The following is a 25,858-nucleotide window of genomic DNA, read 5'->3' as shown; positions in this document are numbered from 1 at the left end:
TACTATGATGCACCAGACAGTTAGGGGGTGAGGAGGGTCCTTGCCTATGTGCTACTTACATTTCCAACCCTTCCACAACATCAGAGACGGTGGCGATTTGGAAAGCTTACAGGAAATGAGAATTTTGGCTCTGTCGTCATTTAATAGCTATATTCAGAGACAAATATGCCAGGAATTAGTACCTTCATCAGATAACACTGTTGGGGGGGGCGGATCCCAACATTTTCCCTTAAGCATGAAAATATAAATATGTGCTTTACAGATACATGCAGTCATTTGCATTTTAGCTGGCTATATTTAATCACATTTATATTGCTATGATAACTGAAATTTCAAGAGATAACCTGAACAGGTATGTATGTTCCAGAAACATACTAAATAAAGATCCATATTCTTTTGAAAATTATAGGCCATATCAGAAAATTTTCGGGTTAGCTGAACTTTTGGATGCATATTTAATTTCCCAAAGCTATCTAAATGCATCACCCTCAAATCTCTCTTATGGCAAGAGATTTTAAGTTTTTAAATAGCTTATTCATACTTTGATTCTTTTTCTAATCAGCCTCACTTAAAGATAACACGTTTGTTTCTGCTAATCTATATTTGATTTGGTTTTTCATTTATTAAATAGCGAAATGTTCTCTTGGCTTCTTAAACCTAAAAAAATGAATGGTGGAGAATCTAAACCACTAAACAGAGTAAATAGTCCTTAGCTTAGAAAATGCCACATTATGACCAACTGATTTTGTGGAAAAGGTTTCTCTGAAGATAGATGCTTTTTCTTAAATAATAGATAAATGATTCTAGGGGAGGAATTAGAATATATGAAACATAGGCAAATGAAAATAATGTTATCTGGATATTTTCATTCTTGACGAAAAAAATGAACCATCCACGCATTACACCAAACGTGTCCCATGTAATTTGAAGCCTGCTCAGTTATCAGAAATTTTAAATAATGGAACGGTAGACGTTTTAGTCAATTACCACTGTGTGCTTGACAGTCAATAGTAAGTGAAATGTTTTTACAGTTCTTCAATTTTAGACGTAATGCTTTTACCACCCAGTCCAGTTTACTAGTGTCCCAGTGAACTCCGTAAAACCGCAGTGGCACTGTTGCAATTATGGGATTTTGTGAAGTACATCAGCACCACCGTGCCTGTATCTAGCACTCTACCTAGTAAAATGTTGGAAATAGTTGGCTTCTCTAATAAAAGCTAGCTAATGAGATTTACTTTCTTTTTCCCCAAAATAATTTCTTTTACAAATTCTTGAATTTTCATGTATAAATAGATCAGAAAGTATATGCTTCGTTCTTAAATTATGTATATATACTATATTTTCAATACAACTTGTACACTTTTAGCTACCAAAAATCTGCAACCATTTTTACATGAAATTTACATTTTTCTTATTTACAGTTATTTGTAGGTTATTGCAAAACTAGTTGTGCAAGTAGATTACACTGCCAATACCACATACCAATCTTTGAAGAAAATATTTGCTAAAAAATAAATATATCCGCACAGAGTATTTCAAAAGCGTCATGATTTCATGCTACATTATGTGCATAAAGACTAGGAAAAAGTATGTGTTTTGGTAGATTGTTTCATTACATTTAAAGCATTCCAAGGTACTTACTACTTAACCAATGTGAGTGAACTTCTTTTTATCAGATGACTGACATTTTCAAATGATTACACACATTATTTTTTGAAATGTATTATTGAACTGGCAAACATTCTGGTATATATTTTTCTATCAAAATCATAGAATGCAAATTTCAGCTAGAAGGAGGTGTGTCTAATTAAAGTCAGTAGGTACCCCGGAGATGAAAACTAGGGTTTCCTCGGTGTTTTTATGTTTGGAAAAAGGGTGCCATATTCAATGTTATTGTAACATTGTATCTTCTGAAGAGACTGTGGAGGAGGTAAGTATAAGATGACCAGTCCTTAAATTTTACTCCAAAATAAAGGAGGTTGATGAGATGGTGTGGAATTTTCTTACATATACTCAGAATACTTAATACAGTGTCAGTACAAAAAGTATATGATTTAAGTGCTAACAGGTGTGATTATTTTTCATTTAAAAATGATGCATACAAGGGAAACACCAAAAGTGAAGGTTAAACATACAGTGTTTTAAAACCATAGGTGTACCAAATTATTTTGTATCTCTCAAAATATAAATTAACTAACGAAAGTCACAAATGTCATGACTTCATGACTACCAGTTAGGAATTCAGCTAAGTTTTGACATTAGCTTTTCAAGAAAAATCATGTTAAATTTGCCACTTCTCATAATAAACATTTTATTGGGAGCATTTCTCTAATACTTGCTACTCATTTAAAAGTTTGATTTTGATTGCTAAAACAATGAAATCGGTCAGTTGATCATATGGTTCTATGTTCTTAACATTGCATTCCTACAGATGTTTCATCCTATTCACAGTGATAATGTATTTTAAAAAATGTCTTGTTAGTCATCTCTCTCAACCTCCACTTAATAGTTTATATAAATAGGCCTTGTGATAATTTCTTTTCATGCTGTCAATTATTAATAATTCATATCTTCCGTGAATTTTCTGTATCGTATATTCTTAGAGCAAGTGTATTTGTACTACAGAACATGTAATGAATTATTCCAGGGTTGGGCACTGATCAGTCACAGCAACTAATACCTTACAAAGCATTTTAAAACATCCTTTTAGTTTTTAAAATGGTAACATCACTTTGTTGTAAGTTAAGTGGAACCCAGAGACAGAAGCTTTGAATGAGAACACTTAAGAAGTGAGGGGGTAAGGGGTAAAGTACTGCATATCTAGAAAACCATCACAACTCAAATATAGAATTCTATGGATGTTGGACACCGCCAATTTTTGACAAATACGGGGATGCTATAGCAGAGGATAGCTTTCCTAAAACCGGTGTTCTCCTACTCTGAGTAAATAGATCTTTGAGAGCCGTGTGAGAATCACTGTATAGATTTTTGTCAGAGTGGGAATGCTGTCAGTGTTGGGTAGGGGGAGGAGCCATGGAAGGTTTTCAGAAGACCTAGGTCATGCTACGGCACTGCCACCATAATGACACTATTTGTGATGATGCACAAGTCACATAAAGAGCTTATAGTTACACGGTGCTTTATGGTTTACAAAGCACTTCCATATACGTACTTCAGAGGCTCCCCAACACTCCTCAAGATATTTAAGACATTGCCTTCATAATTTTGGCTACTGGGGCTCACCGAGGGTTTGTCCTAAAAGTGGAGAAGGTAGGATTTTAATTCAGGTTTATGACACCAAGTCTCTTGCCATTTCTACCATTGCACACTGGACTTAGGCAGGCAGTCTGTTTAGCGTATCTGTGCATGATGGTGTGGGCCTAGAAGCCTGCAAAGGACCACTACAACTATAAATTCTATTTTCTGAGAAAATAGGAAGTGTATTTTCTTTCAACACTATTTTGAAAATGCATTTCCAAATACCCATCTGGGAACTACGTCATGGATCTAAAGAGGGGCTTCCCCAGTGAGCCGGTCTTTACAGACCACTTTTTAGTAGCACTGAATTCAACAGATCACTGATTCAGAGTACACAGGTTTGTAACAATGACATTCATACTCTCACTATCATTATAAATAGTATTACTTTAAAGCTAAAAACCTAATAGTGCAAAATGCAATTAGAGAAAACAATAGCTACTCTTGTGTCTTCTGAATCAAAACCTTCAGTCTTATTAATGGCTATTTAGCTGGAGGCATAGCACATTACAGAAAAGCTTTATTGTGGAAAAAATTATTTGTCTTCCTGATTGTTTTTAACATCGTGGTCCTGGATGAGAATCAAAGAATCTAGCATTTTAGGGGCACCTATGTGTGCCAGGCACTTTACTATATGTTATCTCACTTCTTCCTCAAGCTTCTTTGAGGCAGGTACCATTATCTCATTTTTACAAATTCAGGAAAAAGACTCAGGGAGGTTAATTAAATTGGTCAGGGTCACACAGCTATTCATGAGAGAACTCCTGAGACCCACGTGGGTCTGACTGCAGAGCCCATGCTCTACGTTAGTGATTCTCAAAGTTCTTGTGTTTATGGAGATCATATAGAAGAGGGCTTGTTAAAAGATGATTGCTGGGTTCCACCTCTAGAGTTTCTGAGTCAGTAGGTCTGGGTGGGGCCCATGAATATGCATTTCTAGCATGATCCCTGGCTGTTTTAGTACTGCTAATTCTAGGCCTACATGGGAAGACATCATCATCTGTCTTCCAAGTGCCTCTGAACTTATGTGATAGACACATTTTTCTATCGTGCAAAAATCAAGATCTGAAATTTTTTGTAATTTATACAAATTTTGATTTGCAGTAGGAATCTCCTCAAATACATTGATCTACTTTTGGTTTCAATCATGGATAAGCAATTTAAAGACTACTATGTTCTAAATCAGTGTTGCAACTCATTTTTAATAACTAGATCTCCCACGTTCCTTTTTTTAATCATGAAAAGCCTTCAAGGGAAAGATTTTCCTGTTAGAATGATTTAGGTATGCCGACGAGGTGGTAAACTTTTTCCTTTGATAATATATGAAGGGATTTTAAATGACATCTGGTTAAAGAAATGGTTCTTTTAGGCTTTTGGGAACCACTGTTAAAGATACACCTCCAAAAGGACCTGTAAGCAGTGGTCATATACATATATCCAACCTCACACCAAATGCCACTAGGCCCTGATACGATACCCGTATCTTCTGACTGGAAGAGCGGGAAAATTCATCTCTGATGACCAATCCATTACCATGGACATAAGAAAAGGAGGCTGTCCCAAATTTGCCCCTGCCTTCTCATGTCTGTTGAATGGGTGAATTTTAATTTAAAAATCCTGCAAGAACATTGCTTCAACATTTTTCATTCCTAGTTTCCTTATCAACTAATTAGAACATGGGACTCCTCTCTAAGGTAAAATGGTATGTCCCGCTCTCTGCCCAGCAATAACAGCAGGAAAACAACTCACTCAGATAAACTTCAGATTTTAGATGGAATTTTATTTAGGCCTGGGAACCAGATCTCACTATTTTTAGGTGGAAAGCATCAGTTGTATTAAGTGCTTCGAATTACCTAGGAGGACAGCAGTGCTCCTACTGCCAGGACTGATGGGCAGTCAACCCTGCCTCTCAGGAGGATCGCCAATGGAGGGGTCAGACTGTTGGCCACAGCAAGCATGACAAGTGATTTCAGGCATTGGACCTTTGACTGGGATAAGGAGATGCATTTTGTAAATTAAGATAATTGCTTTGGTCATCTCTAAGTCATTTTAACCATTGAGCCTCTGACATTTCTGCCTAACTAATCACATGTTAGCTTTTCCAGGCTCTTGTTAAGCTAATATCCTAGAAGAGGGGACCTTCTTCATCCTGTCCAATTCTCTGAGACTTAGATTTTAATATCAAGGAATTATTTTATGTCAAGGCATTAAGAGGAAGAATGTTTGTCTTATGCAAAACTTTACGCAAGCTGGAAACTTGTATACTATTCCCCATCTTTCCATTCCCTCAAGCTCAATTTTTATGTATTTATCTTTTTTCATGCTCAGTTTTTATAAAGAAGTATAGAGGCTTTATGTGGGATTTTATGCACGTCACAGCAAGTGTTGGAGCTGAAGCATCCACTAATCAAACAATCAGATCTAAATTCCTCACCTGCCAAATCCTCACTCTCTACATATGACAGTCTCTGGTGAATTCATTCTGACTTTCCCTGGAGCTTAGGCTGGCAATCCTTATGAAATTTGTTGCAGCTGCAAAAATATGCCTAAATATAGATATAAAATCCTCAAATAGTCCTCTGAATCAACGTTAGCCATTTGCCTCCCCCAGCTAGGCACCCATAAATGTTTGTTGAATGAAGGAAAGAAAGCATTAGTCCTTAAATTTGTATCTGCCTAACACCAAATAGTTTGGGAAGCTAGTTAAACTTGTTCTGTTTTTTACTGAATTGACTAGTCATTTTGCCATACATACTTTATCGCTTATGTTTTCTTTTTTTTCGAACATTTAGCAGGGATAAGAATATGTTCACGCCTACAGATTGCCTCCCACACATGTGACCATTTAAAAATATATAGGGGGCAACTTAAGGTCACTTTCATCATTTTAAATAGTGCAATAGCTTTGTAAATTTAAAGGAATTGCTTATATTTGAAACCAATAGTGTCAAAGGTAAAAGTGAGTCAATAGATTACATTTCTATCCTGGAGGGATGGAAACTAATCCATTTAATAATGTGCACAGATGTAATATTTCTTTAAAAATATATGTGGGTGTAAGAATTATTAAAGAAGGAAGAAACTTGCAAAAAATTTCAAGATTTCGTTCAGAAGGAAAGGATATAATAGATCAGCCCATAATAAAATTAAAATTGTACTCAAAGGAATTGAAAAATAAAACTTAACTAAAAATTGACAACTCAGAATCTTAAATTAACTTGCAGTTTTTTCTGTATCCTGATTTTATGAGAAGCATATCGTACTCCCTCCGAAAAAGTCTAAAGATAATTAAAGATATTAAAGATATTAAAATATCTTTAAAGATATTAAAGATATTAAAATATATTCCACTGTATGTTCTGATATTCTGGGGTCCAAATATATTCAGCCCAATTCATACAGAATGCATTTTCATTTAATCTTTGATTAACAAATGTGTTTGAGTAACTGAACAAAACAGAAATTTTACTGCTGGTGTCTTCATTTCCTTTACAGGCAGGTACAAGCATATTGTTTTTCCACAGCTGGGATTAAATCGAAAACCGTGGAACAACATATGCTTAAATGGGAGCTAGTTTTGCCATGCAAATCCACTGGGTTGCACATTTTTAAAAAAGAACCATGTGTGTCCACTCTTTTGCTCCAATTCAGGATTGCCCTAATATATGAATCAGGGGAAAGCTGTAGATATCACTTTGTGTCAGTCACACCTTGGCAGTTCTTGAGAAGACTCCCTTCCCCTCCTCAAAAAAAAAAAAATATAATAAATAATAATAATAATAAAAAGAGAGAGAAACTTGTTTCTACTTGTTTCTAAATATGCAAGGAAATGTGCCAGTGAAAAATGTTAGGTAGTTTGTAAATGCAGTTTTGAGACAGAATTTTAAGTCGAAAGTCCTTTTTGTCCTCATTAAAGCTGGCCTATATTCATGTATTTGGAGATGGACACCCAACGTGGTCGAAGATTCAGAACTCTAAAACTATTTTTTTTTTTTTTTCAGTGTGGTGAAATGGATGTAATTAACTATAAACCTCTCAGAACAGAAGGGTATCTGTTCTGAGTGACTTAAGTTCCCTTTCTACCCCTGGAACTTCCGTGAGTTTAGGATCTTCCATGATTTGCTTCCATGAACAATGTCACCCCTTGGTTTCTTACTTGCTTGGAAGGCATTTTCATAACAAAGTACAGGTTTAGTAAAAGTAGTAAGTAGGAGTCTCCATGCAAGAGAAATTGGAGTTTCCTAACATGCACATGATTTAAAAAAAATAAATAAATAAAAATAAAATAAGATGCCTGGAGATGCTGGCAGTTTTAACATTTGGAACAAAAGAGTTCATATGTATATTTACATCCTAATTGCTCAATTTTACCTTACAAGCTTCAATTTAGGAAAATATACAGTACTTTTGCATATAATGGTAACTTGTGAGCCCCTGAGTCAAGTAGAGAGGATTTAAATACAAAAAAAGGAAAACAGCCATTAAAAGCACTTACATTGTATGTGGAGTAAATAGTACAAAATGATTATTTCCCCGGAAGACCAGGATCAGAAACATGCCTATGAAGACCCAAGATTCCTACAGTGCTTAGGGATGAATCTGTCAAAGAAGGATGCCTAATTGGATGAAGGTAAGTTTTTCTTTGCCGCGGGTGAAGCTCTAAAGAGAGATCACTGTCTTGTTTTAAAAGTGAAGTCAAGTTGTCTTCCGAAGCTGTGTTCAGATGCACCCCACTTGAGAGGGAGTCTTTGGATTTAAGTTTAGATTTTTCAAGGTCTAGAAATTCAGGACACTGAGAGAAAGACAGGAAAACACGTTTTTACAATTCATTTGGACAGATTTCTAAAATTACACTCACGAAATCAAAATACGTTTTATTTCCCCATTAATCTATGATTAGTGGTATTAACCAAACTTTCCCTCCCAAGGCTGGATCAAGGCTTTGGAGGTTGGGCATCAGTTTATCCTAATCAATCATTCTAAGAACTTTAATTTTGCACTGAAGCCAGATCAGATTCATACAGATACATACATACATACGTACACACAATTTAACATTGAGTTTGAGTTTCCAGATGAGTCTTAATTCAAAATTCAAGACAAAACTAAGATCAGAAATGTGTGTCATTTGGTGACTAGACAGTGTAAGGAGGAGAGGGAAAAAAAACAAAGGAAGGAAAATCACCCATCCTTGGTCAGAAAATATTACTTAAATCCACTGAAAACAAAGAACAAAGTACACAGTTTTGCAAGATCGGAGACATTCAAAACTAGCTAGGGATAAAAAAATTTCTACTTTCATATCTCAGAAAGATTTCATTATTTTCTTTCTTCACATTTCTCCCTGTTATTAATGTAGCTTAATTTCCCATAATATTTTGCACTAAATTTACAAACTTCTAAAAAAATCTTACAAGACTGTGCTGGGTCCACCTTCCTTAGAGTCAGTTTGGCTATTCGGCTTAAGTAATTAAAAATAATTTGCCATGCAGACCTTCATATTAACATAAGTCAAAAGGCCTTAGAAGTCTTTAGGGGCATCTGGGTGGCTCAGTCCGTTAAGCATCCAACTCTTGATTTCAACTCCGGTCATGATCTCATAGTTGGTGAGATCGCACCCTGAATGGGGCTCTGTGCCTACAGTGGGGGGGCTCTGTGCCAATCCCTGCTTGGGACTCTCTCTCTCTGCCCTTCCCTCTCCCAAAATAAATAAACATTTTTTAAAATTTATTAAAATATTTTTATTAAAAAGACCTTAGAAGTCTTCAGAGGCAAGATAAAGGACACTTTAGCATTACTCCTTTTACTATCATGGAGATGTGAAAAGTTTAGAGATCTCTGGTGATGGGTGGGGCACAAATGAGATTACTAGTCTGATCTCACTGGAACCTCAGATCCTCTGTGGACAACTGCTCTTTCTCCTCCCCTTACTTCCTTCTGGAGACGGTGCCCAAGAGCACCTCTTGTCACCATAGTAAATTACAGACCATTCTTTGAAGTGCTTTTTGGACCCAGGGCTACAGCTTTCAAAGCTCTACCATATATAAACTCAAGCAGATTGATTCTTGAAAAGAACTTTTTCTTAGGGGAAAAAAATTACTAGTGGTTTAAAATCATTCTTTGAGGTCCACTGTTCTCAAACTTGAAATAAACATAACCAAGGGATACAGGCATTTTGTTTCAAAGGGACACATGCACCCCAACGTTTATAACAGCACTATCAACAATAGCCAAAGTATGGAAAGAGCCCAAATGTCCATTGATGGATGAATGGATAAAGAAGATGTGGTGTGTGTGTATATATATATATATACATATAATAATACACACATATATATATACATATAATAATGTATATATATATATATATACATATAATAATACACACATATAATGGAGTATTACTCCATATATTACTCCATATATAATGTGTATATATATATACATATAATAATACACATATATATACATATAATAATGTATATATATATATATACATATAATAATACACACATATAATGGAGTATTACTCAGCAATAAAAAAGAATGAAATCTTGCCATTTGCAACTACCTGGATGGAACTAGAGGGTATTATGCTAAGCGAAATTAGTCAGAGAAAGACATATATGACTTCACTCATGAGGACTTTAAGATACAAAACATGAACATAAGGGAAGGGAAGCAAAAATAATATAAAAACAGGGAAGGGGACAAAACATAAGACACTCTTAAATATGGAGAACAGAGGGTTACTGGAGGGGTTTGGGGAGGGGGGATGGGCTAAATGGGTAAGGGGCATTAAGGAATCTACTGAAATCATTGTGCACTATATGCTAACTGGATGAAAATTAAAAAAAAATAAAAATAAATGAACAGAAGAATTATTGGGGGGCTGGTTTAAATTCAAATTCTAGGGGCTATTCCCAGAAATTTAATGGAACAAAACAGATGGGGATGAGACCTTTATTTTCCCATAGCACCCCAGATGGTTCTGACTCATGTGGTCCCCAGAAACACCCAGAGAGAGACTCTCGTTTATACAGCATCTACACTTACTTGTGAGGAAGGACTGAAACTTCGATCAGTCTTGATGGATGCTGCTGGATGGCTGGATCTCATCAGGCGAATAACGGGTCTCTGATACTCCGCTCCGGCAGTTACCATACTGTAGGCAGGGGGAACCACAGTGGTTTGTTTCTGCAGCAACTGTAAGATGGTCTGGATGTCAGCAGTCATTTGGGATTCAAGTCTGCAGGACAGACACAAATGGGGGAAGACAGTCCTAAAATAGTCCAGGATTGCAAGGCATTTGAGAAAATTCAGTACCACCAACAAACAGAATTATGGCCCTGCTTTAAACAAGAAGGACAGGAGAGGGAGCACACAGATTCTCTCCTGGCTGATGCTCACTTTCTGTGTTCCACTAGTGGTTCTGATAAACACCATTGCTTTCCTGCTTTCCTGCTTCTTTAATAAGATCTTAATGGAAAAGCAGCTGAATTGAAATAGACTACATTTTTACCAACCTTTATTGATTTCAAATGTAAAACATACTGAGAATCCATTGTTAATGATAATTTTCTTTGCTTTTTAATCAGGCTTTGCCAGTTTCTTGAGAACATTTTGTTTACTCTTTAAATATGGACTTGGTAGCACATTTCTTTCATAGCTGCAACAATTGTGTGATTTCTTATGTATTTCAAGTTTACCTTTATTTTACCTTGTTTCTGTCCTATTCACAGTATTGCATGTTATTCATTGCATTCTTTTTTTAAAAAAAAAATTTTAATTTACCTATTTTTGAGGGGGGGAAGGAGGAGCAGAGAGAGAGGGAGACACAGAATCCAAAGCAGCCTCCAGGCTTCAAGCTGCCGATGCGGGGCTTGAACTCGTGAACTGTGGGATCATGACCTGAGCCGAAGTCGGACGCCTAACCGACTGAGCCACCCAGGCGCCCCCCATTGTGTTCTTTATTGTTAAATGCTGTTAGATGCTAAATTTCTAACCAATTTACAATTCCAGGCCTTTGGCATTTAAGAAACAAACCAAATATACAAGTTCACTTGCTTCTATGACCCATCTGGCTTGCAAGATGCCAGTCTGATGTTTTTTTCCCCAAAGCTCAGAAGGATCCAACTGGCCTGTTAAATTCATTCTCATTTTAAATTAAAATTTGAAGGAAAATAGCAAAATACAATAGGACTAATTTTCTTTTTTTGCATGTGTTAACAGCACTTTAAAAAAGGAAAGTTTGTGGGCATAAGAACAGAAAATTTGGACTGTATGCATCTTTAGAAAACTTTAAATCTTACTTGTGCTATTTTGTCTCTGAATGAAAGATGCAAAGAGAAGGTAAATCATACCAAAATTTTAAAATCATAGAACTAATTTTGTCCAATTATATACATGCTGCATTTGTTTGTGACATTTGAAGTGGAGAGAACTTAGTCTTTGATTTAAGAAAAGGTCATTTTGTTTTTCTTTTTAGTTCTTAATCCTGCCACTACAGATCTTCCTCCTGAGAATCATAATAACACCATTCGTACAGGTTTTCTATACTTGGTATACTTAACCATATAGCTTCCTGTCTTCTAAACCAAAAGCTATAAATTATACATGATTGTGCCTCACAAATGTCAAAACCACACACTGAAATGAGACAAAAAAAGGAGTTATCGACCAGTTTATTTATCTACTTGTTACCTGTAGGTCTGATCTATTTCTTTATGGTGCCAACTAACTGGAGAAGACTTATTATTTTGTTGTCATACGTCAATTTTTCCTTTCATTTCTCAAGCTCCAGTTCAAATTTTATCTGCACCCGAAACTCTTTCCATCTTGGACTCATTCAGAATTCATTTCTCCCTCTTTTGCACCCCCAAAGAAAAGTCTGCAAACAGACTAATGTTTAGTGAGTGGCTTACAAAGTATTTATTACATTGAATATAAATGGACTTGGGGGTGGGAGATGGAATAAAAATTTCAACACATGGGATTCAAAATGCAACAGAGAATAAAAAATCATGATACTGTTTTTGAGTCCTTTATCAAACAGCAGTGGTCTCTGAGAAACGGGATCTTAATATCATGGATTCTATTTGAATAGTCTCCATGAAGAAGAAATCTGTTGGAAGGTGGGTCTTCAGTAATGGCAATGTACTACTGTAAGTAGGGCTCATGCATGCAAGAGTTCCCTGGCAGGTGAAGTAGCAGGTGCAGGGTGAGAACTGAGACTGTGTGGACCACTTCTGTCAACCTGACTTTGTTGTTCGTTCTGGGAAAACCTTGCCTGAAAAAAATAAGACTAAATATAAACTTCACTTCACTTCTTCAGGAAATTTCTATAGACCAACTCATTGGAGACAACAGTCTGCTCATCTGAGCAAATAATTTGTTTATCAAACAGATTTTATTTATTCAGATTTGCTTGAAGATCTTCACCTCACTGTGTCCCTCAACCTGGATTATAACAGCATGAACTTTGCCCAATTCCAATTAGTTTCCAGCCTTGAAGGGCCCAGATTTCAAAGTCCTAGGAATGTCCTACTTACTTCCCCTCCTGAGACACCACTTAGGCTCTTTCAAGATAGCATTCTCTCTTCCTGCAGTAATTTTGAATACTTAGTTTTTGTTTATTAACTGGTTATCTGATATTTTGGGTAGTTCAGTGCAATGGCTTGAATGTTTATATACTCAAAATTCATATGTTAAAATCTTAACCCCCAAGGCGATGGTGTTAGGAGGTAGGGTATTTAGGATGTGATTAGGTCATGAGGGTGGAGCTCTCATGAGTGGGATTAGTGTCCCTATAAGAGACCCCAGAGAGCTTCCTTCCTTCTACCTTTTACCATATGAGTACACCCCAAGAAGACAGCCACCTATGAATCAGGAAACCAGCCTCACCAGACACTGAATCTGCTGGTACCTTGATCTTGGACTTCCCAGCCTCCTGTGTTGTGAGAAATGAGTCTCTGTTGTTTATAGACCACCCAGTCTATAACCCGGTTTTCAATTTTTTTTTTTTTTTTTGGTCAATGAAAGGTATACTTTGGCATATTGATTATTTGAGTTGTAGGCACATGAAAAACAGAAAATGCAGAGAGAGGCTTTCTCTGAACTTCCTTTACCTTCCTAAAAGCAGATCCAAAAGGAACTCAACTGTGATAAATTCACTCCTCTGGTATTTCATCAGCAAGAGAAGATTGGCTCTTGTCACAAGAGAAAAGACTGGAAGCCGACACCACACTCAGACAAACTTTTTCACAAACTATCATATCTTCTACCTCTTCTTCTGACTATCCATTTACCTTTCCTAAAAATCATTTACTCTCCTCTAAGAGGCCTACGTCCCCCTACACTTTCCCTTAACAAGGTGGTGTCTAATCCCGGATTCTAAGCGACCTTGGGGATTTACTCATTTTCCTCTGTATATCTCCCATGTATACATGAGGGCAATGCGTTAAATAAACTTATTTGTTTTTTCTTGTTAATCTGTCTTTAATTACAGGGGTCTTAGCCAAGAACTCAGAAGGGTAGAGGGAAAAATATTTTTTCTCTCCTGCATCAACATAACTATTCAGCTGCATAAAGTAAATGCGTTCATGCACTTATTTAAAGATCCACAATATACCAGGCACTTTGTTGGGCAGGAAGGTGAAAAGGAGAACATGATGATGATATACGTAGAATCTAGTCTAAGGTGCTGAGAGAAGCTGACCACGTAGGAAGGAAAAAAGAAGGAAGTACATAAATAAGTATAACACAAGGTGAAGCACATGCTCAATGCCATACTAACGGCACACACGTAAATTGCTCTGGATGATCTGTAAGACACGAAATCATTATTAAAAGCTTTTACATGCTCCAGAGCTCCCTACCTGTAGCGTGGTCAAAGCTGGGCGCTTGTTAGAATGGAGTTCTAGATCTACGGGACTTAGAATCTGCATTTTAATAAGATCCCCAAGTGATTCCCATTCACAGTAAAGTTTGAGAAGCCCCGTTTTAGGATCAAGTGCTATTGACCTAAATATGTATGTCTGTAGACATAATATATAAATATGTAAGAACCCTCCTTTTGTAAACCTTTAACCCTACATATAGTTTAATGGTCATTAAAGCAGGAAAGTGGTAGCAGCAAAGCTGAGTCAAGATAGACCCATTTATATCTGTTCTTATTGCACAGTTTGCTTAATATGAATATTTGAAGGAGACAAACGGGGTTGTGATTCACAGTTCTACATTCGAACAGAATGCTGAAGCTAAACAGGGCAGACCCAATTCCAGAAAGTGTCCCAAGATTCCCACTCAAAGTCAAAGTTTGAGCTGAGTTACCCTCTTCAAACTTGTTCTTTATACTTTTGCCTTCGTGAGTAAAGTGGAGGAAAGATGTTGGAGATGCCAGTGTGGTAAAAATGTAATATTTTGGATTTCAAATCCAAAAGAGGCTAAGCTGAGTTAGGCCATAAAATGTTTGTTGAAAATATTGGAGAGAAATAGAAGTAAGTCAAAGTGAGAAGTAGATCAAAGGACATATAGATGCTGGGACTATGTCAAAAGAGATACCAAGATATATTTTTTAAAAATATGTTTATTTTGAGATGAAGAGACAGAGAGTGCACACACGTGCATGCACGAGTCGGGGAGGGGCGGGGGGCGGGGAGAGAATCCCAAGCAGATCCTTAACGCTGTTAAGGCAGAGCCTGATGTGGGGTTTGATCTCATGAACTGTAAGATCATGACCTGAGCCGAAATCAATAGTTGGACACTTAACCTATTGAGCCACCTAGGCGCCCTAGGAGAAATTTAATTGTACTTTAGAGATGAAAAGTTTCATACAAAAATCATAATAAGTAATGTAATAAGATAACAATAAAAATTATTATTACTAATGGGCTATTGCAAATCAAATGCTCCTTGATGGGTGTGCCCTTAAGAGTTTACACTTTTGGCCCTGGGACATATTGAAGACATACGTTTTCAGTAATCTCCGACTTATCTCAGCAGCAATGATTGGTACCCCTGAAAAGGCAACTAAAGGGATCCTAACACCTTAACTTTAATCCTGAAGAAAGGACTAAAGGAAGCAAATATAAACTAGGAGAATACACTCAGGAGGATCACCAATAATAAAGTAGAGTTCATTGTTCATCAGATTTTACCTAGCTGCTGGTACAACCCCTCCCTGTGTGAGCATCTATAGTTTCCACATATCATATCTTAGTCCTTAAATACCATTGCAGGTGTGTATGAGTCAAAGACAGAAACTGAGGCTAGAGAACCATAAACCCTGTACATAGTTAAGTAGCAGAGCTATGACCTTAATCTAGGCTAACCACAAGTATTTTGTAAAGAAATCACTGCTGTCCCTGTCAATTCACTTATTCATTCACTCATATTTATTTATTTATTTATTTTTATTATTTTTTTTTTCATTCACTATTTTTATATCCCCTCAACAAATTGAACACATTTTATGTCCTGGCAGTAAAGAAATGGACACTTATTTTCCCTAAGTCACAGGAATCAAAAAATTCAAGTCCAGAGATCACACATATCAATTTTTATGTGGTACAGTATATATTTTTGTGTATGTTGTGGCTAAAGGATCAATGTGACTTGGTAAACAAGGCAAGGAGAGTAAAAAAGCAAATGTATTAATTAAGCCACTAAATATGCTTCTCTGACCAATAATAAGTATTACCATGGCAAGTTCTTATACTTGAATTAGGGATTGCTGACCCTAAGTAAATGACACGATACTTTAATCTTCTCAGGTATGTTTCAATTTTATAAGACTTGCATTTGGCACTTGAAAATGGTGTACGGACCTTAGCACCAGGAGGTTTTAAATTCAACTAAAATCCATGAAAAGACAAAATGCAAAATTAATCTTTAGCTCCTGCAATATTTTCGTACTTTTGTTTGAAATGAACAAATTTATTTGAATTTACAAATCTGTAGATTTTCTATTTGTTTTAATTCCTAATTTATTTTTTTGTGGCAATGTATATGTGTGTGTACACGCATTTTAATGTGCTTACTGTATTGTTTGTCCGTATTCATTTCTGGTGTAAACATTAAAAAAAACCCATGAAAGATAGATATAATGGATAAAGCACATAGGAAACATTAAGCAAGTAGTTAGTAAACCAGGAGCTTATGTGGTGTAGGCAAAACTCATAGGACGTGTTAGTTAAGTATAGATAATGAGTAAGTAGCTTGCTAAACGTGGAGAGAATTCATAAGGTGTATTAAATACAGACAGCATGCTAGGTAACCTGTAAGACCTTCCAAAGATAGAACAGAAATAGGATGTAACAAACCAGAGTGTGGCTTACAGAGACAGAGATAGAAACAAGAAATTATTCTCAAGTCAACTCAGGACAGACAGCTGTCACCCCCAAATTTGGCCATCCAGTGGTGACACACAGCATAGGCTCACTCCAGCTCCACATGGGCTTTACCTACAGAGAGCAAATAAAATACATAGTTGTTGAGCAGACTAACTGGAGAGCCACGGCTGTGGCCGGCATATCCAGCCTTACATCTCCGTGATAGAGCAAGTGTGTGTCACTGGAACAGATTTTTTTGTCTGTGGATGCTTTGTGCAAACTGCCACTGTCGTCCTAGTCACCACACATCAGGGCAGGATGATGCAGCATATATGAACATGTCATAAATCAGGATTCGGGTAGTGTGTTCCTTTTACCGTGCATACACTTATTAGAAATGTGTTAAGTATCTCATCTAGCTTTCCTCAACTCTCATTGTATGTTTTTTTTTTCAATTTTTAAAATTTTTTTAATTTTTTTATTTTTTTATTTTTGAGAGAGAGAGACCCAGTGAGAGCGGGGGAGGGGCAGAGAGAGAGAGGGAGACACAGAATCTGAAGCAGGCTCCAGGCTCTGAGCCGTCAGCTCAGAGCCCGACGTGGGGCTTGAACTCACAGACTGCGAGATCATGACCTGAGCCAAAGTCGGACACCCAACCGACTGAGCCACCCAGACGCCCCTCTCATTGTATGTTCTACATTGATTTAGTAAATTGTGTGATTTGAGCATTTTAGTTTAATCCATGAAGCTTTTCGTCTATGAACACTGCCTTGCCTGGTGGTGTATTCAGAGGCTACCTTTGAATCAAGGTCAATTCCCACGTGAAGCACAACTAAAGCAGTGATATCATACTCAATCACATATTTTTTTTTTCCTGACTTAGTGACCAGTTTGATTTTACGAAATCTACACAGATTGCGTTAAGGAATTCCATTCTCCTTAAAACCAAAATTCATGCCTCATCTTAAAAGGGTATAGATCAAAGACGGAAGGAAAATGGAAAAGATCTGGGCTTCAACGCTGTGCTATTTTTGATTCAAATACATTTTTCACATGTTGACTGAATATCTAAATGTTTAAATAATTTTGTCTATACTTAAAAAAAATGCCATCACACATAACTAAGTTACCAGAAACAACCAAAAGTGTAAAAGCAGGATTAAAAGAGGGTGTTAGTAAACAAGCCAAATATGAATTATTTTGAGGGACAAAAAGGATTTTTCTTCAGCAGCTGGTGTGGGTGATATACTAATTTTATGACAAGTAAAGAAAAAATAGGATTTATGTTGCCAGAAGCATGACGTGTTCTAAATAAATGCTCCTTGCAACACAGATTAATAATTCTGTCAACTTGTAGTCTTATTTTAATAAGTGAGCATATATGAAAACTACGAGAGTATGGTAGTAGGAATTTGCTATTTACAAGGAGAAAAGCTAGACCCCACCAAGGGTTTGAGTGATGCTCTCTCTTTGCCTTGCCGTTACTTGTACCTGTTAAGTTGTTCTTGAAGCAAATCTAATCTTTGCTCCACTTCCCCATAAGTGAGGTCACTTTCGGTTTCAGAGATCCCCCAGGCAGCTCGCTGAAGTGCTGAGGGGCTAGACTCATCAGCCTGAGTCTGCGCGTTTTCTTGCTCCCAGCTTCTGGTGTCAGCGATATCTGTGGGAAATAGCAAGATGGATGTCAACTTCTTTGGGTGCCTCTTTGCCTCAGTAATACAGAGACTTCTACAAGATAAGCAGGAAAGGGCCTCAGAGTAGAAGCCAAAAGACCCAGGAGAGTGATTCAAGGACCTGTCCAGGGGCCACAACCAATTGGTAGCTGAGCCTTACCCTCACCCTGCCTGCCACCTCCTCTGTCCATTTCCATATGAATGCACATACAGGAGGGCAAGAGTTTTGAATGTGATTTTGTCTCTGATTAGACAAATTAGATTACTTGGAAAGAAACAGCATATTTTGCTTGTTTTACTGCACCTTGCTTTGTTGCACCTCATAGATCCCGGTTTTTACAAATCAAAGGATTGCGGCAACTCTGTGATGAGCAAAAGTCTATGGGCTTCATTTTTTTTTCCAACAGCATTTGCTCACTTCGTGTCTCTGTGCCACATTTGGGTCATTTTTGCAATATTTCAAACTTTTTCATTATTATTATATTTATTACGGTGAACTCTAACTAGTGATTACAGCTTGCTGAAAGCTCAGATAAACTTCAGCATATTTTTAGCAATATAGCATTTTTTTTGTAAGTACGCTTCACACCCAGGGCAGAGCCCCATATGGGGCTTGAATTCACGACCCTGAGATCAAGACCTGAGCTGAGATCAAGAGTTGGATGCTTAACCGACACACCTCGACAACACAGTATTTTGTAACTGAGGGATTGTACATTGTTTTTTAAGCAAAATGCTATTGCACATTAAAGAGTGATATTCACTTTTTTTGCAGTTGTCTGGAACTGAACCTGCAATCTCTCTGAGGTATGCCTGTACTGCTTTGCCTTGCATTTAAGATTTTAGGGCCGTTCTCCCAGGATAATCAGCATACTGTGTGATTCAGAATGGGCCCAAGGAGAAAGCCACGGAAAAGTGCGAGCTTCAGGGGATTCCCTTGGGGCAACTCAACTCAAAGTGGAGCCCTTAAAGATGGCAAGGGCGTTAAATGTCCTGTAGGCCCACTACATGTTTTTATCTTTCCTTGTAGCTCCTTCTGCACTGCCCTTTACTATAGTCTATAGTCACGTTAATTTCCAATATGCTTTCTTGTGGCGCTTTTATTTAGAATATTTTTATGTTTCTATATTTGAAACATACCGCTTATCTGTTCAAGTCCACTTTTCAAGTGCTCTCAGTCTCTGTTATGTCCCAGACACTCTGCTAAATGTGGAGGAATTTAAGGCAAAGAAGACAGGCCCTACACCGGAAGAATTTGGTAGCAAGGTTCTGATAGTTTTCGTACAGAGATTCATCTGTTGATTAATCTTTTAATTTACAGCTTCTCTTACGATCTGTGCTTGCAAGTTATCACTATCTGAGGACGGATGTAATATCTTACTTTTCCTCTCATTTATATCATATACTTTGATGACTTTTGCTCTGCTTTCTTACCCTCTACATTCCACAAGAGAGCATATAAAATGATTAAAGGGTTGGAAAATAAAGCCCATGAAAAATTATTCGTGGAGCTGGGAGTTTATTTCAGGGATAAAGAAGAAGTGACATCTTCTCACTGGGAGGGTTGGTAGGAGGAAAAGAGTATCTAAAACTGGTCTTCATTTTCACATGGAAATAGATTTGAATTATAGAAAGTGATTTTGGTTTGATAGAAAAACTTTGTTTTTCTTTTCTTTCTTTCTTTCTTTCTTTCTTCCTTTTTTTTTTTTTTTTGGACACTAGCTATGCTTAAATGCGAACAAAAGTTATATAAACTTAAGGAATTTATATCCGCAGCTATTTAAAAAAATGGGTAGAAAGTAACTGATTTGGGAAGATTAGGTATGATTCTAGAAATAGGGAACAGGATTTGCAGGGCTTCTTGTAGTCCCTTTCCTGCAGTTTCTCCAAAAGTACAGTCAGATAGCTCAGAAGCATCCCCTCTCTTTAAGGAGCAGAAAGATCTCTGTATTCTTTCTTCATGCTTTTTTTTTCTATCATTATCTCTTTATCATTGAATACACAGAAATTTCTCTTAATGAGAGGCCTACAATTGCTGTCTCATTTGGGTGAAGCTGTACCAAAGGAAGCAGCAGCTTCAAAAAAATTTTTTTTAATGTTTATTTAATTTTGAGAGGGATAGAGCATGAGTGGGGGAGGAGCAGAGAGAGAGGGAGACACAGAATCTGGAGCAGGCTCCAGGTCTGAGCTGTCAGCACAGAGCCCGAGGTGGGGCTCGAATCCACAAACTGTGAGATCGTGATCTGAGCCGAGGTTGGCCACTTAACCAACTGAGCCACCCAGGTACCCCGGGAATCAGCATCTTCAAAGACAGCATTAGAAAAATAGAAGGTCGGGGTTCCTTGTTCTCTTGAAATGGGCAACAGATCTCATAGAGCTTGTTAAGCATTCCAGAATGGCTCTTTGTGATTAAGGCTTCTTAGCCTATGAGATCTTTGGTGTTTTGTTTTCTCTTTTAAAGGGACAGTATATGATCTCTTTTGATATTTTACCAAACACAACAAAAGGAAAATGAACCTAGAAAAATGACAGTGCTGAAGTTTTGGGTAATAATATATCAGCAGATTTTCACTGAAAAGTATGATTTGCCATTCATAGAATTGTGACTCTATTTAAAAGGAAAAACAATAATATAATGTCTTAGTACACCAGTTTTTCAATTTTGGAGCAGCAATGTCCAACATTTAGGGCACACATATAATGGTTTGGGGATGCCAATCCTTGTCTCTGTCTAGCTACCTGCTAGCCGGCTAGGAGGAATCTTTACAGAAGACAGTAAGAATCGATAAGATGGAAGTTACATATTATGCTCAGAAGTTTTGTGCCAAGAGAGTGTATAGAATTTCTGCCTGTGCTTAACAGCTCTTTCATTCTCAAATCATGTATAATAAATTGATTTTTAAATAACAATGGTGAATCGCATGCAATAAATTATGTATGATTATATATATATTTTTACTGCTCAAGAAAAAAACTGATTATCTTCTCAGCAGAAATGAATAAAGTGTAAACTATCAGATAAAGGCTTCCTTAATTGTAATTTACTTTTTTATTAAAATCTGGCTATGCATGATTAGCTTGTTTTAACAGTAACATAGAAAAAAAGTTCAAAGGGGAAATCCTGGTTAGTGGTCTTAATCAAAATGAACGTCCTTGTAGACACTTTCTAAATATAGCTCAGAAAGAATCTGCACTTGGTTGCCTTGGAAAATGTTGCTATAGTTGCAAGACGCATTTCTGGAAACGGATGAACAGAAAGTAAACTTTCACTTTGCTCTGGGTACACGATATTTCTAGAGTTAACTTTTGGCCTCAATCTAAGTAGGGTCAGAGTCCACTTAATTTGCTTTTTTTCTTTTTAGTTTTGCCAAAAGGTGCTCTTCTGTTGGATTCAGCATAAGTACCAGGAATGTGAGTAAATGGAACTTCCTATTGATGACAAAACTAAAATTTGCGGGGATTTAGTAGTTCAAACTGTAGCAGTTACAGCTACATCCTACGTATTATTCAAATTCTCAAACATTCCATAATACTTCCCCTTAAAAAAATCATTAGGGAATAAAATTTGCAGTGAATGAAGTTTTAGAATTCTCCATCAGTTGATCACATTAATTAACCAGGTTAACCATGTGTCACAATGCTATAGGCCATCAATTATTTTATTCAATTGGCATGAATATTTAGCTATGTATTTCCATTCAAGGTAATGATTTATGACTTGAATAGGGATTGAATTGTACATTTCTGAAAATTAGAAATCTGGGAATATTAAGATTATTTGTTAGAATACTTTTTTTATTATGCATGTAAAATAGCTAATTAAAAATAATTGGAAGAAGCGGCCAAGAAAAATACAAGATGAAGAGCATGACAATTCACTGTCAGCAAGAGTCATGATAAAGTCAAATAAAGTCCCCCAAGTATATCTTCAGTGCCCTGTGACTTGAGACTCTACAACTCAAGAAGAAAACAATGGAAGGTACTTTTTAAAAAATCAAGTCCACATTATGCTGACTTTTGGAGAAGTAGAGATGGCTCAGTGAGCTCTTCAGAACTTCTGACTTCGATGATACAACCTTTTCCTATTTTTAGCACTTCCCAGAATCTGATTTCATAAATAACTAAAATGGGACATTTGGTAATCACATCGAATATTCCATTCTTCCATTGTGATAAATGAGGTACTATTTTCATTCACTTCATCAAGATTTTAAATTGTCCAGAGAACATTTGCATATATTCTTAGCTTACTTCAACACAGGGTCATGGCAAAAGCTGATTTGATACACGATAGGGAAAGATGTAAAGCCTAAACATCCAAAATTCAATGAAACGATTGTTGCTAGGTATAGTCACTTCCAATAATGGTGACAATGATACGTAATATTTATTTACCTGGTGCCATAATTTTGCTATCCTGCCAGGCCAAGAGCATCCTATTTTTCCTTCAATTCTGTTACATTCTTTTGATTTTTTTGGCTACACATTCTTTATTTCTACATTTTTATAGCTCTATTTGTATAGGCATTTTATATATACATTCAGTAATTAAAAGGTTAGGAAATAAAACCTGTGAGACAATACTAGACTGATTTAGGGATTTTATTTCAGAGAAAGTAACTTATGCATGTTCTCCTGTTCAATAATTGCAATCAACTATTGTTGGTTAGAAAATGTTATTGTATTTGAAAGAGGAGCAAGCTGGGCACTTGGGTGGCTCAGTCCGTTAAGCATCTGACTCTTGATTTCAGCTCAGGTCATGATCTCAAGGCTCATGAGTTCAAACCCCACATCTGGCTCTGCTCTGACAGTGCAGAGCCTGCTTGGGATTCTCTCTCTCCCTCTCTATCTCTTGCTTGCTCTCTCTTTCAAAAATAAATACATGAACTTAAAAAAAAAAAAGCTGAGCAAGCTGAGCCTTAGTGGGGTCTGTCAAGTCACTTATTCAAAGACATAAAGGGGGCAAGTGAACAAAGCAAAGAAATAAAGGGAGCCAGGTTGGGACCCAAACACCTGTTCTTGCACCCACTTAAAGGTTAGATTTAACCACATCTGTAGCTCTAGCTCCTGTTATGCTAAGTTATTTGTTCTTCCATGTGATAGTTCTCAAGTTTTCCTAAGTTTCCCATCCTTTAGAACCAAATCTGCATACATTAATTAAGCATTATTATCCATCTCATGCATATTTTCTACACCACCCCCCCCCCCCCATATTCCTTCTGGTAGAGATGTTAAACAAATGTGTTTAAATGAGTTGGATAAAGCACATACTTTATTTACGGGCATTTCTTCCCATTTCTTCAAATTCCCTATAAACAAATTCTTCTTGGCATGTATTATAGCGTTACTGCATTGGCTTTTCATGCTATAAAATGGCTGACTTGGGAGTGAGGAATAGGTACAGAGGGTACATATAAGAATCAACTGGTTAGCTCTCTTAAAATACCCATTAATCCCTCCTCTCTCTTAGAAGCACAATTGACCTTCCCACAATGTTCTACGTGACATTATGTTAAAGCTCACTGCCACAAAAACCTCTTACACTATCAATGTTTAGAAATAATTAACACTGTTCCAGAATTGCACAAAAGCTTCGTAGATGATCTGAGATCTGAACTCTGCAAATATTTCATGAAGTTGTAAAAGATTAAATTAACACGTGTCAGTACAGTTCTTGATTTGTGAAAAGCCACCGTTTTACAATTAGCACTAAAGGGAGACAACGTGACTCCTGAGAAACTTGATTACCTTTGCAAGAGTGACTTCTTTTATCTATGTGAATTCTTCCTGAGGTTGGGACTGTTTCTTCAAAATGGAGTCCAGCTGCTTTCCCTATTCCTGGAGGAGAATCTACTATTCCTGAGAAGAGAGGCTTTTGTTCATCATCAATGGATGAGATGAAAGATGAAGATCTGCTTTTTTTCTCTTCAAAGTGTTTCTTGGAACTCTGATAATGTCTTATGGTATCTACAGAGTCTTCGGGACCATTTGTACTGTTCCCTTTGCCAAAATCTATCAAAAAAATTATTTTATACAAGATAATCAAATGTGAGACTCTATGCATATTATACTGCCTAACTATACATAAACTGCCTTTTTAAGAGTTATGGCCTTTAAATAATTTTAACATAGGATTTCCTTTAAAACCACCAGAAAGGATGTTCATTCTCCTTTTCCCATTGAGAATGTAGCTACCTAAGGAGAATTTTTTTAATTCAAAGGACATTAGAGTATCTTTGTGAAATACACATCTGTTTCAGAGTTAAAAGAATATCTGCAATAGCAATAATGTTTATATCTCATAAAAAAACGATAACATAACCTTATTTACACATGCTCAACGGTCATTTGTATTCTTAAAATCTGGTGCACTATCTCTTTAAGGAAAGGGAATAGGGAGGGAAAATATGTCCCAATTCTAAAACACAACGACTATGCACCTTGTTTGTTTTTAGCCTTCATGCTCTCTCATGTGGCAGCCATTCACGCATGGCAAAGGTCAAAACAGGAAGCCTCCTCGTAGCAAAGGCTGAAGGGATGAATTTCAACCTTAGTTCAATGTATGTAAAGGCCTTGACGTTCCAGGTAGTTTGGTCTTGTGGCATATTGCAAAGAATATAAAGCTTAAATACAGTAATTAAGATGAGTTTACCTAATTACATTAAAACCAGCAGTGCATATTGGCTGTATTATACTGAAATGTCAGGATAATTTTAGCCCTGAAGGTTGCGTTAGAACATATTTCAGCAGGAAAAACTCAAAAAGACAAATCCTGAAACTTGTTTCCATTAGTGTCCTGGGGAGACAGTATAATTCTCCATCTGCTTATGGCTAATAACTAACCAACACAACTCCAGAAAGTATAGTATTTTCAAGAGAAATGGCTGAGACGGTGTCCCCATCTACTTAATGCCTGATTGCTTACTCTCTTATTTATGGAAGAGGCCAAATGAACTGATTTAAGGCCACTCCAGATAAACTACCAACGATTCTTTAAAATTCTTATATGGCATAGAAATTAAACATAGAATTTTTCCTTTATTAAAATATATATATATATGTATATATATATATCATAATTTAAAATCTGAGAAACCAGGGACGCCTGGGTGGCTCAGTCGCTTAAGCGTCTGACTTCGGCTCATGTCATGATCTCACCGTGATTTGAGCCCCACATCGGGCTCTGTGCTAACAGCTCAGAGCCTGGAGCCTGCTTCAGATTCTGTGTCTCCCTCTCTTTCTCTGCCCCTCCTCACTCACTCTCTGTCTCTGTCTCTCTCAAAAATAAATATAAACATTTAAAAAATTAAAAAAAATAAAATAAAATCTGAGAAACCAGAAAGCAGCCCAAGGTAAAAAATGAATAGAGTTTAAAAATCAACTTGATGTGATTAAGGAATTAGTTTATGTCCTGTCAATTAAAGTTAAATGTGGCAAAACCAGACTGCTTAATTTAAGATTTCACATTTGCTCAATGATTTCATCGCTGAGCAGAGAAGATCACAGATCGTTCTGGTTTCCAGCACTGTGGGCAGCATTGGTTTCTTGGTGTCGCGTTTCCCCACTGAAGCGCTAATCTAACTGCCTGTAAATATT

The 25,858-nt window shown here is 36.8% G+C and overlaps 1 protein-coding gene across 1 annotated transcript in view; it reads right to left on the bottom strand.

The window, feature by feature from the left end:
* Positions 1–7,783: 7,783 nt before the first annotated feature.
* Positions 7,784–25,858, bottom strand: part of KCNH7 (potassium voltage-gated channel subfamily H member 7) — a 476,865-nt gene continuing 458,790 nt past the window's right edge. Inside the window, exons 13-16 of the mRNA XM_047085555.1 lie at positions 24,011–24,262; positions 18,081–18,249; positions 10,315–10,507; positions 7,784–8,050 (exon numbers count right to left, since the gene is read on the bottom strand). Coding sequence (XP_046941511.1) covers positions 7,784–8,050; positions 10,315–10,507; positions 18,081–18,249; positions 24,011–24,262 — 881 coding nt within the window. The remainder of the gene's footprint in view (positions 8,051–10,314; positions 10,508–18,080; positions 18,250–24,010; positions 24,263–25,858) is intronic.

This window comes from Lynx rufus, unplaced genomic scaffold, assembly GCF_022079265.1.
Source record: "Lynx rufus isolate CCGP_SWC_20201006 ecotype Redwood Valley unplaced genomic scaffold, mLynRuf1.p SCAF_2, whole genome shotgun sequence".
NCBI classification, from domain to species: domain Eukaryota; kingdom Metazoa; phylum Chordata; class Mammalia; order Carnivora; family Felidae; genus Lynx; species Lynx rufus.
Note: the sequence above shows the minus strand (reverse complement) of the source record. Positions and strands in the feature narration are given on the sequence as shown.